Here is a 16515-nt window from a genome sequence, read left to right on the forward strand (position 1 = left end):
GTGTTTTCTGTGATTTGTTACTTTAAAAACCTGCACAGTTGGGGGCTGGCCCGGTGGTGCAAGCGGTTAAGTGCGTGCGCTCCACTGCGGCGGCCCGGGATTCGCTGGCTCAGATCCCAGGCACGCACCGACACACCACTTGTTAAGCCATGCTGTGGCAGCGTCCCATATAAAGTGGAGGAAGATGGGCACAGATGTTAGCACAGGGCCAGTCTTCCTCAGCAAAAAAGAGGAGGATTGGCATTGGATGTTAGCTCAGGGCTGGTCTTCCTCACAAAAAACAAAAACAAAAAACAAAAAAAACCTGCACAGTTGGGGACACAAGAAGGTCAATAGCTGCTTTAGCCCTACCTAGTTTTCCCATCTTATTTAATATTTTGCAATGACTAGGGAAGTGGGGGTTGAAGATAAAGACTTCTAAGTTCATTAACTGGTCATTCTCCCCAACACGTGTGGTTTAAGTTGCTGCGGCCATGTGGCCCATGGAGATGCTGTTCTTTTGGAGTGGTGCCCTCCTGGGTAGGCATGGGTGATGGGGTCGCGGTAGGGAGAGTAGCTCCCAGAGATCCTTCTGACAGATTGATTTCTGCTTCTCCCTTTTCAGGACGTAAAGGTGACCCTGGAGGGCTTGTCTTGCCTTCGTCCCTAATTGGAGACTTGGATGAGAGCACGGCTCGGGCTTCTGGAGAAGCCACGTGGGTATTGCATGATGGGATGCTGGAAAGTAGTAACGCAGTCTAGCTGCCCTTTTCTCTACCTGGTTAAATTCACGACTCAACCCTTCCCAGTTAGAAAACAATTGAATATATAGTAATGTGGAAAATATGAGCCATCACTGTTATTTTATATTATAGCTAAAGCTGTAACTTATTCATTAAGTGAAAAGAAAGCAGAGAATGAGTTCCAATGAAGTTAGAGAGCGACCTTTCTTTCTGAACACCTGCTTCTGATACGGTCAAAGGGAGCATTTCTAAGGGCAGTGTGGGGTGTTGGGGGTGTTTGTGGTGGGGAGAGGGGCAGGACATTTCCCGCTATGGTGTGGTGGTCTTGGATGTGATACTGCTGTGTCAGTGAGGGAAGTCCTGAGAGGAGGGTTCTAAATTTCGTAGTCTCTCCCTTCCAGGAGACTAGATAATTGAGACTTATCTCTTAGAGACGGAGAAACTGAAAAAAAGAACTAAGGATAAAGGCATAGCAGAATGTAACCATAATAATCACTCTCAATTTAAAATGCTACCCTGTGTCATGAAAGACAAAGACCAAGAACCTATTCCAGATTAAAGGCAACTAAAGAAACATAACAACCAAATGCAAGTGTGCCATCCAGGATTGGACCCTGGGCCAGGAAAAAAATTTTTTCTTTTGCTGTAGAGGACATCAGTGGGACAACTGGTCAATTTGAATAAAGTCCATAGATGGGATAGTAGGATTGTATTAGTATTATTATCCTGATTTTGATGAGTATACTGTGGTTGTGTAAGAGAAAGTCTTTGTTTTTATAAAACATCTGAAAGTATTCAGGAGTAAAGGGGAATTGTATCTGCTACTTACTCTCAGACAGTTCAGGAAAATAATCTATATCTATCTCTCTATCAAGAGAGCGTGATAAAGCAACGGCGGTAAAATGTTAACATTTGAGAATCTGGGTAAAGAGATAATGGAATTCTTTGTACTATTTTTGTAAGTCTGCAATTATTTTAATGGAAAAGTAAAAATATTTTAAAAAGGAATATTATATTTAAAGCATTGTTATACCCTTGTTTATTTTTAAATCTAATAACAAGACCTTTTAAAGGTTAAATTTTTGAAAGGTTTAAATGTTAGGAAAATATGTTTCTATTATGCTGTGTTGTTCTTAAATAGTCCACTCCTCTAGACTGGACTATTTGCCCTTCAGTGTGAAATGTGTGTTCTACCTTCAGACATCCGAATAAGTTACACGCCAGTGAAACAAGAAGTGTCAAGTTACTCCATGATTCTGTTCATCTGTCACTTTAGACTCTGAATTAAAGAATTAATAAATAAATGCTTCCATGTTAATCCCTTTCTCTGCACGGCCCCCCACCCCCTCAAAAAATGGTGCCTTATGAGGACATGGCCCACTCTAGGGAGGTATATTCGACAGAACATGAGATTTGGCTCTAGATGGCCTAAATTTAAGTCCCAGGATCTAATACTTATTAGTTATATATCCTTGAGTGATTAATTTAATCCATATGATCAGCAGTTTCCTCATGTAAAATGGGGCTGAAATAATTCTTGTTTTACATCACTTTTTAGAGCTGTTGAAAGAGCCAAGTAAAAGGATACATGAAATGCTTTAAAAAATGCTCCACAGACTTTGGTTGTTATTGTTTCCAGAATTTTGTATAAAGCCGGGGTGGGGTGGGGGGTGTATCTCCAAAGCCCTCTTTCTAATACCATTTGATCCATCTGACATACTATCTATGACCTAGACCTATGGGACAATCCGACCCAGCGCTTTCCAGCGCCTTGGGTTGATATTTATAAAAACAGCTACCATTCATTAATCAAGCACCTACCTACCATGTCCTGGGCTCTTCAATCTACTCATCCTTACAGAAAGCCTTGAGTTCAGATGCAGAAACTAAAGCTCAGAAAGATCACATGACTCAATGTAGGATGCAAAGTTACTTGGTGGCAGATTCTGGACTTGAACCCAAGTCTCTGTGACTCCATAGCCTGAGCTCCTTCCACTATGTTACCCTGGGTCTCTGGCAGCCAACTGATGGAAGCCAGTAGTCACTGTAGGAAATGAACTCAGAGACAGAGTAATTTTGCCTAGTGGGTAGACCAAAGAGGATTAAGCTGGATCCAAGGAGAACTGGGTTCAATTGAGAGAGACGTTGTCCATGTTTCAAATACTCCACTATCCAGACATCCACCCCAGCCAAATAAGACTTGGTTTGAGTTTTGGGACTCAAAGGAGTATTCCTCTTGGGGAATATACCCATCTCTACATGGCAGAAAGAGTTTGCCACTTTCTTACCCATGTTTCAAACATATCTTCTGGGCGCAGGCGACGTAGAGTGGGTCTGAAAAGAAAAAAGATGAACTTCCTTGAGTAGGGACTACCAAGGCAGACAGTGCAGTCTCAGCATAAGGAATGTAAAACGAGATGTTGGTTCATTTGCAAGAGCATGAGGAGCTCTGCAAACCGGTTTCTCCCCTGAGGAGACAGAGCAGATCTACCCTGCTGTGTCACACTGAGGGCTGAGCCCGATGCTCTCAGCCTCTTCATAGACCCATTTGATCCAACAGTTATAAAGTCTATTACAAACAATTGGTCAGAGGGTACAGGGTCAGCTCATTCCCAGGGCAAGAAGCCATTTCCCTCCTCACAGTCAGATACCACTCCTGAGAACCCAGAGAATGCCCAGAATGAGGAGACCTGGGAGAGAAAACAGGAAGTCTTGGTTTTCCTAACTCAGAACTGTAGCTGTTTTATCATCAGGGTCATCCACCAAAAGTCCTTTAGGGATGTTTGGAGGAGTAGGGAGGATTTATATATTGCTCATGGTTTCATTTCTTTTTGAATGTTGGCAAATAGTGTTAGACTTGTTGATATTTGTTCCTCCAAGTACTGCCTCCCTGTAGGGACTAAGACTGACTGGGTGATGGAATCATAGTGCCCAGGTTCAATGAACTTATATGAGCACGTGTCAGGAGGATAGGTGGGCAAGGTGGTGATCCCACTACCATGTTCCATGTTCTAATATTGTCTTTCCCTCAAGAGCAGGGGTCAGCAAACTACAGCTGGTGGACCAAATCCAGCCAGTGCCTCCTGTTTTTATAAATAAACTTTTATTAGGACATAGCTACATCCATTTGTTTACATATTGTCCATGGCTGCTTTCACATTTACTGCCAAAAGAATTAAGAAGTTGCAACAGAGACCATCTGGCCCACAAAGCCTGAAATATTTACTATCTGGCCCTGTACAGAAAAAGTTGACTAATCTATGCTAGAGCTACTCCAAGTGGTATCAAATATTTCTCTCCCAGAAGTTCTATGTATAGAATGTTCACCCTTGACTAAGTTACTTAACTACTCTGAGACCAATTCCTTGAACTGTAAAAGTGTTGAAGATTAGATAAAATAGCTTCCATGAGCACCTAGCATGGTACTTGGCATATAGGGGGCTGTCACCAAATCACTATCGTTATTATTGTACAATTTTACTTATATCTTACTCTGACTTTGAGGGGATTTGCTGACCTGGGAGAGGGGGTCTAACCCTGCTTGAAAGTGTAGACCCCAAATCAGAAAATGTAGCAACATCACTACCACTGATCAACGACCAACAAAGCCATACTGCTGAGTCCAGTTCTGCCGGGGTACCAACTCCAGGTTGCTGCTCCTGGGGGTCTGAAATGTCAAGACTGAGTGGCCCTCCTCTATTCCCCAGACCCTGGAGCCCACCACCACCCCCACAATCCCCTGCATGCCATCTGGGGCACCTTTGGTGCTCCTTCACAAACTCTACGAGCTCCTCTTCTGTGTAGGGTTTGTTGGGGATGGCAACGGGCTCATCCATAAATGGCTCATAGAAGTCAACCTCATTCATCTTCAAGGACAATTTCTTTGCAACCTGTAATAATCAGAAATAAGACAATAGTTTCCTTGAATGCTAGTTTAGAGTAGCAGTGGGTTGTCCGTCTATAAGAAGTATGTGTGTTCTCTGGCAAAGACACGAGAGTGTATGTACAGTTTTAACTTAAATGTTGAAGTGATAGGAACTCATCACCTAAAGTCTAACTGGACTGACCAAAGAAGGACAGATAGGGAGAAAAAACCTATCTGGCAAAAGCGGTCCAAGCAGGGGCAGGGAGCAGTCGGAATGAAAAGTGGGAAATTTAATTCTACTGTCACCATCACTCCACTGTATTTGCCAGGGGTGGAGGAGGAAGCAAATGTCAACAGAGCATGCTCAGTGTCCTGGATTGTATGGATTTAATTGAATCAATTTTGATAGAATAGGCAATTGATGGAAACCATTTAAAGCATACAGGCACTCAGAATCAGAGGCCAACCCATAAAACTGTCCTTGATCAGCTCACAAACCCTACTTGCTGTTTGGGTTGAAGCACTGGCCCTAGGGTTATCTCTCAGTCCTGGGCTCGTCTGATGGTTTCTCAGCCTCTAGGAACTGCCTGCTGTTTTAACAGTCATAAGGTGACCAACCATCCTGCTTTGTCCAGAGTGGAGGGGTTTCCTGAGATTCAGGCTTTCAGTGCTAAAACTGGGAGAGTACTCAGCAAGCCAGGATGAGTTGCTCACCCCATACCAGATAAAAAGCTCAGGGAGCCAACCCGTAGCCTGGATGACATCTCCTCTCTTGATTAAAGTGGCCACACTGTCTGTTGTCAGGGCAGAATGGTTGCTGTGTTCGCCTGCAGGGCTGCTGAACTCAGACCTCTTTTTGTGAAATGATTGGAGAGGCCTGGAATGTGCAATGCTGTGTAGAAAACCAAATGCCATTCTTTTCTAGTTCAGAGCTATGGTCCAAGAAAGCACAGGGATGAACAGTGGTTCCCTTGAAACTAAAGAGGAATTGCCTAAGAGCTGACGCCCTGTGGTGGTAACCAACGGTGCAGAGGCCCAGGGCACTGGTGACTAATTCGGGAGGGGGAGGAACCGGGTGTTACATAAGCCGTTACACAAGGAGGTCCATTCTGAGCAAACGCTGGTATCCGTATGGCTTTCGTCATCAATTGCCATTAATTACAGGTCACTATATTCCAAGACATTTCTGACAGTACTTAAGGGCATGAAACTCCAGCATCCTATTCAGAGCTATAGAAAACAGTCTGTGTTAAAAGCTACAGTCAGTCAAAGGAGATTTTACGGGCATGTTGATTTTGTTTTAAGAGGAAGGAATGTGTGGGGTTTTTCTTACTTGTTCCCTCTTTTACGGGGTAGGGGGTGGTGTGGATGATGAGGTGGGGAGTGTGGGGGTGAAAATAGCAACTATACAACCAGTATACAACCAGTTGTATAGCAACTATACAACCAGTGTCTCCATGAGCACCTAGCATGGTACTTGGCATATAGGGGGCTGTCACCAAATCACTATCGTTATTATTGTACAATTTTACTTATATCTTACTCTGACTTTGAGGGGATTTGCTGACCTAGGAGAGGGGGTCTAACCCTGCTTGAAAGTGTAGACCCCAAATCAGAAAATGTAGCAACATCACTACCACTGATCAATGACCAACAAAGCCATACTGCTGAGTCCAGTTCTGCCGGGGTACCAACTCCAGGTTGCTGCTCCTGGGGGTCTGAAATGGCATCAAATCCTCTCAGTGCAACAGCCCTTCCCTCTGTGTTCCACATAGAGGTAGAGAGTGTGCCTTTCTCTTCTTACAGTCATGGCTGCATAATGACATTTTGGTCAACCACAGACTGCATATACGACGGTGGTCTCATAACATTAGTACCATATAGCCTAGGTGTAGTAGGCTACACTATCTAGGTTTGTGTAAATACACTCTTTGATGTTCGCACAATGACAAAATTGCCTAATGATGCATTTCTCAGGATGTATCCCCATTGTTAAGCAGCGTATGACTAAATGTTATGCACCCACAAGGCTACATGAACAGGGGCACTTATGACTCAATGTCTCACAGAGTTTTTGGTGAAGAGCCTTCTGAGTTTTTAATTATAGCCTGACCTCCCCTTCTTCATGGGCCACAGACATGAGGCCATATGGTTGGGCTGGGAGGCACGTCTGAAAGCAGACACTACTCTGAACTCAGCATGGGACCACCCTTCTAAGAACTAAGGCTTTGTTGCTTGGCCAAGCTTGTCTGCCTGACTCTCTCTTCCCTCAGATGAGTTCTTTCCCAGGAGCCACCGTGGTCACTCCTGGCCCATCATAACTAAACATCAGTGATGTATTCAGCTTAGCTTCCCTGTATCTCCCCTTCTCTACCAACATCCTCTCCCAAGCCCCACCTTCCTGGGCTTAGAGACTGCCTTTTCTCAACAACAGTACTAGCTAACATTTACTGAATGCTCACTATGCACCAGACGCCAGCTGAGCATCTTACACGTGTCGCTTCCTTCTCTGGAGTACAGCAGTACAGAGCACTGACTTTGAAGTCAGGCTGACCTGAGATTATATTAAGCTTCACTACTCACTAACTATGTGACCAGGATCAAATCACTTAATCTCTCAGGGTCTCAGTTTCATCCTCTGTAGATGGAGAATACTAATCCCTCTCTTATGGGGTGGTGAGAGGATTAAATGAGAAAACATACATAAAGCTCTTAGCACAAAGTCTGGCACATAAAAAGCACTTAATAAATGACAGTGATTATTTTTTTTGGTATTCTTGCTCAAGATCTCTCTCAACTCTAATCCAACCAATTAGGGTAAACTTTCTTCAAGTTTAGATTATATTACTTAGATTAGAGACTTCTCTTCTGGGTTGTAGACAGGGGTCATATCTACAGAGATGGTTCAATATATGTATGAATTGAATGCAATCTCCTTTCATCATACTCCTTCCGTGCTTCAGCACCTACAGGCTTCCTCTTGTTTTTCACAGAATACTTGAACTCCTCATAGTATAAAGGCCCATGAGCATTGCTCACCAATTGCCTTACTCCTCAGTGGGCCACTTGCTCATTAACTTTTACTTGAATTTAATCAGGACTTAGTTTGTTCTAGATTTATTTGTTCTAGTAAATACGGTGACTTATGGCTTTTACTTGGTGTGTGTGAATTATATGTGTGTGGGTGTGGATGTGAGTGTGTGTGTGTACTGGGGCTGTTATATGTGTGCGAGTGTGAGTGTGGGTGTTCGTGAGGAGGTGTGTTATGTTTGTGTTGTGTAACTATATATATTACTTATATATTTATTATATATTATATAATATTATATATATTATGTATGTGTGTGTTGTGTGTGTTATGTATGTATGTGTTGGGTATGCTATGTGTATGTTGTATGTTATGTGGGTGTGGATGTGAGTATGCGTGTGGGTGTGTGGGTATGTGCCCTGAATCTCAAGGGCAGGTACAGAGTCGTCTACATAATGGTGTGGTACAGAGGCAAGGGCACAGGTTTTGGGCACAGATGATCCTAAATTGGGATCTCAGCACTACCATTAATTCGCTGGAGACTCTGGCTATTACTTAACCTTTGTAAATCTTTTTTCCTTATCTGGGAAGTGGAAGTTCATACTTTTTGGAGTTTAGAAGAGTAGAGATAGTATAAATGCAGCATATCAAATTGTGCCCAACGTACAGAATGCACTCGATAAATAGTAGCCATTTTAGTAGCAACTGGCGCCAGACTGGAGTACTCGGACCACAGTAGACCCCCAATAAATTACCCATTGATCCAAGGTCCCTCTAGCTCTGCTGTTCTTTGGGTTATAAAAGCACTTGACACATCCAGAAAATAAAGAGCAACTGAATTAAGACAAGTACATCAATGCCATCTCCTGAAGATGCAGGTAACATTCAGAAGCACCCAGGGCTCCTCCCCATTCTATTCTCCATCCTAACACAGTAGATGGGGAAGGATGCAACCCCAGGAAGGGAGAGGATGGCTCTAAACGAAAAGGAAGCAGTGACCAGCATCCCGGCACACCCTGGGTTCACACACTTCCCATTCTTAGTGTTCAAGGTGATAAAGAATGGTTCATCACTTTTCACTGGATGTTTTCAGAAATATCCTTCCATCCTCTGAATTAATCATCTTTGTTCTCATCTCTCATTCAATAGTGATTTACTGACTTATTTCTAACATTTGAGAAAGTGTTAATGGATGGAAGATGGTTAATGTTGCCAAAAGAAAAAGTGGTGGAAAGTACAAACTTCAATATTTGTGCCTACAAAAGCGTTCAAATTGAGGTTTCATAGAAACTTACCCCTTTGTCGAAGGTAGCAAAAAATTTGATGTAAGGCTGGAAGTGTTCAGCTGCCTCTTCAAAAGCCTTATAATCTAAGAGGAAAAAGATAAAATGGAGAGATATTTTCAAGATGCATACTGCAGAAATTTCTCTTTTTTAATAATGTAGAGAGAGTGGGAAGCCAATTAATCCTGATTGGATTATTTAATAGATGATTATTAATATATAACATCTAATATAATTATTAATATTAATAATTATTATTATTTAGTAGATATTATTTAGATAGATAATTGTTTGGTATTATTTAAACCCACAGTTTCCCCCAAGGAATTTGAATTGACTGGCATTCAATCATCCAAAAAGGCTCTTTACCACACTTTTATGCATTTTAGGAAATTTGTAGATGGAAAGGAGAATACAGAAGTAACCAAGAGAGGACAAGAGAGAGAAAAATCAATGTCAAATTCCAAACCAGAAGAGAAAGTTCTTTCAATCAAACTCACTGCTGGTTATAAGTGTGCCCTCTAGAGAGAGTGCAGCCTGCTGTATACATGAACACTAAGTAAGAAGAAAATCCACCTTTGTACATAAAGGAATCTCACTCAAAAATGACATCACAGAAATATTTTAAATTTCTTAGCAGGAGGGTCTCTTTTGGTAAATCCCAGTTTTTCTTTCCCTCGTTTTAAGTTTTCTTTTTTTTATTCTGATCACTTGAGAGCAAGATTTAAAATTAATCAAGCCTATGCTTGACTCTGGTCCCAAACTTGAGTCTAAATTGGTCAAAATAGTCATGAGACCAGGCGAGTGTGGCCATGCTGTGCCTTATGCCACCTAGACAGTTACTTGGTAAGGACATTCATATTCAAACCTTAGTTGTGAGGGTATTGGTAATGGTAATGGTGGCAGTGTTGGTGATTATTCTGCATAAAGTCTATAATCCTGAGAGTCAATGATCCTATGATTCATTCTTAAGAAGATTAGCTTTTTTCCATTTCATGGAATTCCATATCCCTTAATCATCAGAGCATTAAGCTTTTGCTGGAATTCCGGGAGCATGCAGAATTTTCTAATACTCAATCAAAAACATTTCAAGAATAATGCTGGCTCAGGGGACACCAAGACGAGTAAGACAAGGACACTAATCGCAAAGACTCACAGCCCAAGGAGGGTTATGGGCCCTTAAAGAATCACAATGCAATATGATAGTTGCTAGAATAGAGGTAAGTGCAATAAGCACAGACGGGAGAAGGGTTGAAAAATTTACAAGATCATCTGTACATACTGATACACATTCACCTGAACTCATTCTCATAAAAGTAATTGGGTTGTCAGAAAATATGTTATATAGCCTGATAGTTGGGGTAGAGGATTGGAGGGGAAGAAGATGGGGGGGAGATTTGGAGAATGAATAGAGGGGAGGTGGGAGAGTATAGAAAGTGGAATGGTTAAAGCCATACCTAAATCATTTATCTCCGTCTAAAGCAGCAGCGGGATCCATGAGAATGCTCTGTTCCCTGCCTCCCTGACCCCCTTGTCCCTGATGGACCTCTCCCCACCTGCATGAACTTCTACCTGATGCAAAGCATGGCCTAGACCCATGTCAGGAGAACTCCCTTCTTTTGGGGAGCCAGTCTATATCCTTTTTAAGATGAAGAAAGGTGGAGCAAGCTAACACCCCAGGTTGGTGCTTCAAATTGTAGTTAAACCCTTAGACTCACCCAAACGGCAGTTGTCTTCTAGGAAACCTGGTCTAGTCTTCCACTCTGTCTGATCTCCTGTGATCATGAGGCTTTTTTCTGCCCTCATGTCTTGTTTTGATGCTGACCAGCTCCTTCCTGGCTTTTCCCAGTCTGACTCTCCAGTTACCTTGATACTTCTTTCCCCTTCTGGAGTAGGTTCCTGAACAGTTCAGCCTTCAACCTCTAGCTTACTGTAGACTTACCTTAACATTTCCTCACCATTTTTCTCCATCTCAGATGGTTTTCCATACTGGATATTGACCCCTTAGCTCCAGATTGTCCCTAGTTTGGCATTCTTAACCATCAGCTGAGTTCCCCAGGAAGCTCTTGTCAGGCTCTCTCAACACCAGCATCCATAGCTACACACTCAAGCTGGATATGGACCTTCATGCCCAACCTCCCTGGAAGATGTAGCCTCCTGGTTCTTCCAGATCCTTCTAGTTTGGTCACAAATCTCTTAGGATCTTTCTCTCCCAAGACCATTCCAGTCTACCTCCGCTTTAAATTCTTCCAGTTTCTCCACTGTCTCTCCATTGTTTTTGCTCTATAGAAAAGCTTGAGATCATTTGCAAAGCCAATGACCTCTGTGCCATTAAACTTCCTTGATCAATCATCCTCAAACTACATCAGAAATACAGGATCCTCAACAACTGCTTCCCTGGGTGCCTCACCAGCTCCTAGCTTCCCCACCCACTGATCCCATCCTCTTTTCAAAGGCAAGAAGAAACAGACAGAGAAACACGGATGTCTGGGAGAACACCATGATGCTTTCAGTCGGTGTGTGATAACCACAGGTGTATCACAAATGGCTTGATAGACAAATTTTTTATTTATGGTGATAAAACTTACAAAATGTTTTCTACAACCATTCAAAATTTTATAGTATTTAAAATTATATTTGAAAGCAATGGCTCCCTCTAAAAACTCCCTGTGTTCAACAACAATTATTTTCTGCCTAAGACTTTACCAAGCAACACAGCTAGAGAGGCTGCTCCCCTGACTGCCCCACTGAATCTTCTTAGAGTGTGATTGTTTACTTTAGTCCAGGTTTGTTTGTCTTCAGGGATATTTTTTGGTTTGTAAAACTCTAAAAATTTTTTTCTTTTGATTTAACTTACTCTAATGTTCATATTTTCCATGAACATCAATGGAATGTATGATTGCTATCCGTTTATGTTCATAGTCATCATAATCAGTATTACTAACATAATCTGGTATGAGGTATTCCTAAAGAGCATAAAACTGATTTTCTTAATTTTCTGAATTATTTAATTTATCCCTTCCTTCCTTCTTTCTTTCTTTTTTCTAATGCCTATAGATATTAACTACTAACCTCTCTGATTCTTGATGGATTTTAATAGTGTATTATTGTTTGTTTTTATAAATTAAAAAATATTTCTTTCAAAAATAGTAATTGGACATAATTTAATTAAATTAATTCATTAAAGGTGTCTGTAGGCCTTTACAGCTTCAGAAAGCCAAATTTTCAAAATATTTTTGATCATACATGAATGAAAGTAATATTTATATTTTGTCAGTTTTCCATAATTTTAACATTGAATTAAATAAAACTTAACATTTAAATGCCTATTCTATGCTTAATTTTTGATATTTATCCAAGTCTTAAAATGCGGGTAACATACATTATTTAAAAAGCCAATTTCTGAAGCCATAAAGGCTTATAATTTTCTAAAGTATTTTTGTTTAACTATATTTCATTTCTAAGATTATTTTATTTTCCCACAGTAAGGGATTTGCTGGAAAGTCCTCATATTCACAAGATAAAATAGTCCAAAATCATTTGTCACTAATTAGGCAATATAATGAGTATTATCTCAAATTTGGATTTCTCTGCACTGATTATTTTTCTTTTCCTCAGCTTAAATATCTTGTTTATGTGGAAGCATCAAAATAAGAAATTGTACCACACTGCAAACCAAGCTGGCTCCTTAACACAAAACATTCATCTCAAGGGAAAAAAAGGTTTAAGTGTTTTAAAGTTTAGACAGGAGCAAAAAAAAATAAACCCAAAACAAGAGTTTTTCTTTTTGTCTTTGTTTTTACGTTTTTTGTTTTTTTTAACCCTGATCCAGAAGATGACCATATCAAAATAGTCTCATAGACTGGTGAGCCTACAGACATTAGTAACTGAACATGGTTAATAGCACCAGTTAGAAAGAAACTCTGCTGAGACATGCTTGGAACAACAACAATTGTCCTGCAAAGAAGAACCAAACCAAGTTCTTGAGGATGAAACATCCAAAGAAGTAGATGAACACTTTGAAACAGATTTTGGAAATACCCCCCAAATTCATGTCTGATGGTGAGGCTGTAATGACAAGAAGGTGTAAAGATTGTCATTGGGGCTGGCCTGGTGGCGCAGCGGTTAAGTGCACGCTCCGCTTCAGTGGCCCAGGGTTGGCAGGTTCGGATCCTGGGCGCGCACAGACCACAGTTTGTCAAGCCATGCTGTGGCGGCGTCCCATATAAAGTAGAGGAAAGTGGGCATGGTTGTCAGCCCAGGGCCAATCTTCCTCAGATAAAAAAAAGAGGAAGATTGGCATTGGATGTTAGCTCAGGGCTGATCTTCCTCACAAAAAAAAAAAAAAAAAAGACTGTCATTGAGTTCATTCTGAAAATCTTGAGATTCAAGCGTTATTTATTCACAGAAAATCTTTGTTATATAAACTCTGTCTGTGGATCCGAATTCCACATAAAACGTTGTGATAAAAAAATGTGACCCCAATAACATCTAAACCTCCATATCCCCTTCTCTTTTTACCTCTAGGTGAAGAAATGGATTCAGAAGACCTGTCTCTGCTATTTCACACTAAAGCAGGCTAACTGTCTAAGGAGAGTTTTATTGAGAGTTTACGAGCTAAGACATGAATTGAAAAAAAACTGTGAATTATACTCACTTTGAAAAACTTCTTGAAGGATAAATTATTGGCTTCAAAACATGCTAGACCTTGCTGAGCTCCTGAATGAAGTTAACTGAAAATTGCAAGGACCATGTGAAATACACAACGTACTGACAAAGTTTATCAATTTAAAAGCAAAAATTCAACCTTCAAAAGGAGGTTGAAATGGCTCACTAGTAACTTTATTATTTAAATTTTAAGAAAAATTTGTAAGAGCAGTAGAGCAATACTGCGTATTCCTAAGGAAATGCCTCATCATTATTATGAAATACATAATATGAAAAAGTTCAATTGGATTTGAAATCTATTCAAATTATCATAAGAAATATTCACACTACATTTGTCAATGAACAGGAAAGTAATAGCTGTTAGATTGAAAGAATGCTTACATCCTTGAAGGGCAATTTAGAGAGTTGATTACTTAAATTCTGTTAAATGGTGAAAAAAGACTGTTCATCAATCCAAGAAAAAGCAATGAATGTTGTCCTGTCATTTGCCACCATCCACATGTGTAAGCAAAGTCTCTTGCCAATGGTGACTATCAAGAATTTGGAGAGATTATTTAAAGCCTTCATCAGGAATGGCATGTTGCTATTTCAAGCATAAAACCTAATTATCAAAAGCTATATTCTTAGGGGCAAGCACAAGATTCTCATTCAAAATCTAAAAAGATTTTATTTTTACAATGCAATATTTGATATCTTTCTTATTATTTTGTATATTATTATTATATTATATAAAGAAAGTAAAAAAATGTTTTTTCCCCCTAAGCCCAAATCTCTTCCAGTTTACTCCTATGTGTTGTACAGGCATCATCACATTTTGTGTGTGCCGTGACCTGACCAAGCTTGTGAAGTCTGGAAAGTACAGCCCAGTGGTAAAGGTATGAGTTCTAACATCGGATTCCTGGGATTTAAATCTTGACTCTACTATTTATTTGCTAGCTGTGTGATACTGAGTGAGTTAATTCAACCTTTCCGTTCCTTTATTTCCTCATCATTAAAACGCTGATAATAATGGTAACTCTCTCACAAGCTGGTTGTGAGAATGAAATTAAGGCATCTACATAAAGCTCCTGCATAGGCCCTGGCAGGTGTTTTGTGTTAATTAAATGGAGCTATTACTGTTATTAGTTTAGGGTAGGGGAAGATAGGAACTGGAAGACGTCCTCTTTTCCCAATCTTACTTTGCCTCTCTCCTTATCTGCTATCCTGAGCTTAAGGGGGGAGGAGAGAGAAATAGAAGGATGGAAAGGAATGGAAACAATTGGGGGAGGGGGGAGACACAAAAAGACAAAGGAAAATAGAAGGAAGTGAAATAAAGAGGCGAAAGTGAGGGGGGCAGGAGAAGCACCCCAGAGTAGTCAGCATCTATATAGAAATGTGAAAATTGAAAGAAATTCACCTAAAGAAGAATGGGGGCGAAACTTCCCGGCCAGCCTCCTTCCCCCAGCACACTCTTAAGGAGGGTGAATAGAGGCTTTTATGTAGAAAATGAGAAGACAGTTAAGTTTGGGTCGTGGGAGACAGAAAATTGGTGGGTTGTCGATGAGATGACTAAGGATGCCAGTTGGCAGATGGGGTAAAGAAACAGCTTTGCAAGTAATTTCAAAATATTTTGGAGTTTCCAGAAATGGTCGTAATCAGCCCTTATTTTCACCTCCCCCGTGTACTAATGCAACCAGATTCTCTTTCCTGGTTATGCCTACTCCCCCTAATACTTTCCCTCCCTCCAAGGCTGAGACACCAGAAAAAAGCTTAACTCATTGGGTCCATGCTGCTAAAGCAGTTTAAAAAAATGTGCTCAAGTAGTTAGCCTTCCTGGTCTCTTCTCTTCCTGACTCTTCCTAACTCCCACCCACCACCCTCTCACCCTGTATGGGTTGTGGTGATGCTATGGTATGTTTCTGTGCCCACCCAAAACCTGGCCACAAAGCTTTCAAAGGAAATATACCCAGGGTGTGGCCGTGCCACTGCAGGCAGCCTCGGTGGTCAGCGGGGCTTGACTAGCAATTTTCCACATTGTGCTGCAGCTGCTAAGCCCATCCCTACCCCAATTTTCCTCTAATGCTGTCCAAGTGACTGAGAAACTCTCCAACTGGTGACCACGGGAGCTGCCAATGTCAGGGAGACAGCCCACTATTTGTCTCATTTGGGGGAAGAATCCCATTGGTAGGTGGGCAGGTGGAAAAAGTGGAGGAAGGGCTATTCTCTCTTCTTTAAAACGCTCAACTCCCCTTCAAGGCCAGAGAACATGGCTCAGTCTTTAATGTTCTTTCAGCTCCTCTTCCTGTTTTGCATAATTTTTTGCACGTGTCCCATTGCACAGGGTGCAAGGAAGATTCTCCCTCTATTCTACGCAGCACAGGATATGCCGATGGCCCATCCTCTTTATGGATAATCTATTATAAATTGCTGGGAAAATAGCTTTTAGACTGACAGGCTGGTGTTGACAGACAACTTACATTCTGAGTCCTGACTCTTGAAAAACCCAATGAGTTTGATCTGGTCCTCAATGCGTTCAAAGGCTTGGACTTCCAGTTTGCTGTTGATGATCTCCACAGGATCTTCAATTAGCTGGAATACCACACACATACACAAAATATGTTGAAATAAGAGAACTGTTCCTTGCCCAGTGGGGAAATGAGGCACATGTGTAGAGTGCTTTGGAGGGAAGTCATGGATTTTGTGCTTGGTGCCTCAGCATCCATCCCACTATCCCCCAGTGAGCTCAGCAGTAGTGCCTTTTGAGGAACTGACCTTACCTCAAGGGGTTAGCTGATTGGTCTGGGGGCAATTCTATTTCTCTTGCCAGTTATTGATTCAGGAATGGCAGACAACCCAATTCTGGCCAATGACTCTCCAGGGTAGACTGGCTGAAGGCCTTGGGAAATTTCTCCTTTCCTTTTAAGAGAGCAATGGGAGGCCAAATGTTTTTCCCCTCATTGGAGGAAATGT

General features: G+C 41.2%; 1 protein-coding gene across 1 annotated transcript in view; it reads right to left on the reverse strand.

The window, feature by feature from the left end:
• CASQ2 (calsequestrin 2) overlaps nt 1-16515 on the reverse strand; it is a 60111-nt gene that overhangs the window by 17990 nt on the left and 25606 nt on the right. The window contains exons 4-7 of the mRNA XM_058537231.1: nt 16023-16134; nt 8911-8984; nt 4482-4612; nt 3011-3056 (exon numbers count right to left, since the gene is read on the reverse strand). Coding sequence (XP_058393214.1) covers nt 3011-3056; nt 4482-4612; nt 8911-8984; nt 16023-16134 — 363 coding nt within the window. The remainder of the gene's footprint in view (nt 1-3010; nt 3057-4481; nt 4613-8910; nt 8985-16022; nt 16135-16515) is intronic.

The sequence above is a fragment of the Diceros bicornis genome, chromosome 4, assembly GCF_020826845.1.
Source record: "Diceros bicornis minor isolate mBicDic1 chromosome 4, mDicBic1.mat.cur, whole genome shotgun sequence".
Lineage (NCBI taxonomy): Eukaryota > Metazoa > Chordata > Mammalia > Perissodactyla > Rhinocerotidae > Diceros > Diceros bicornis.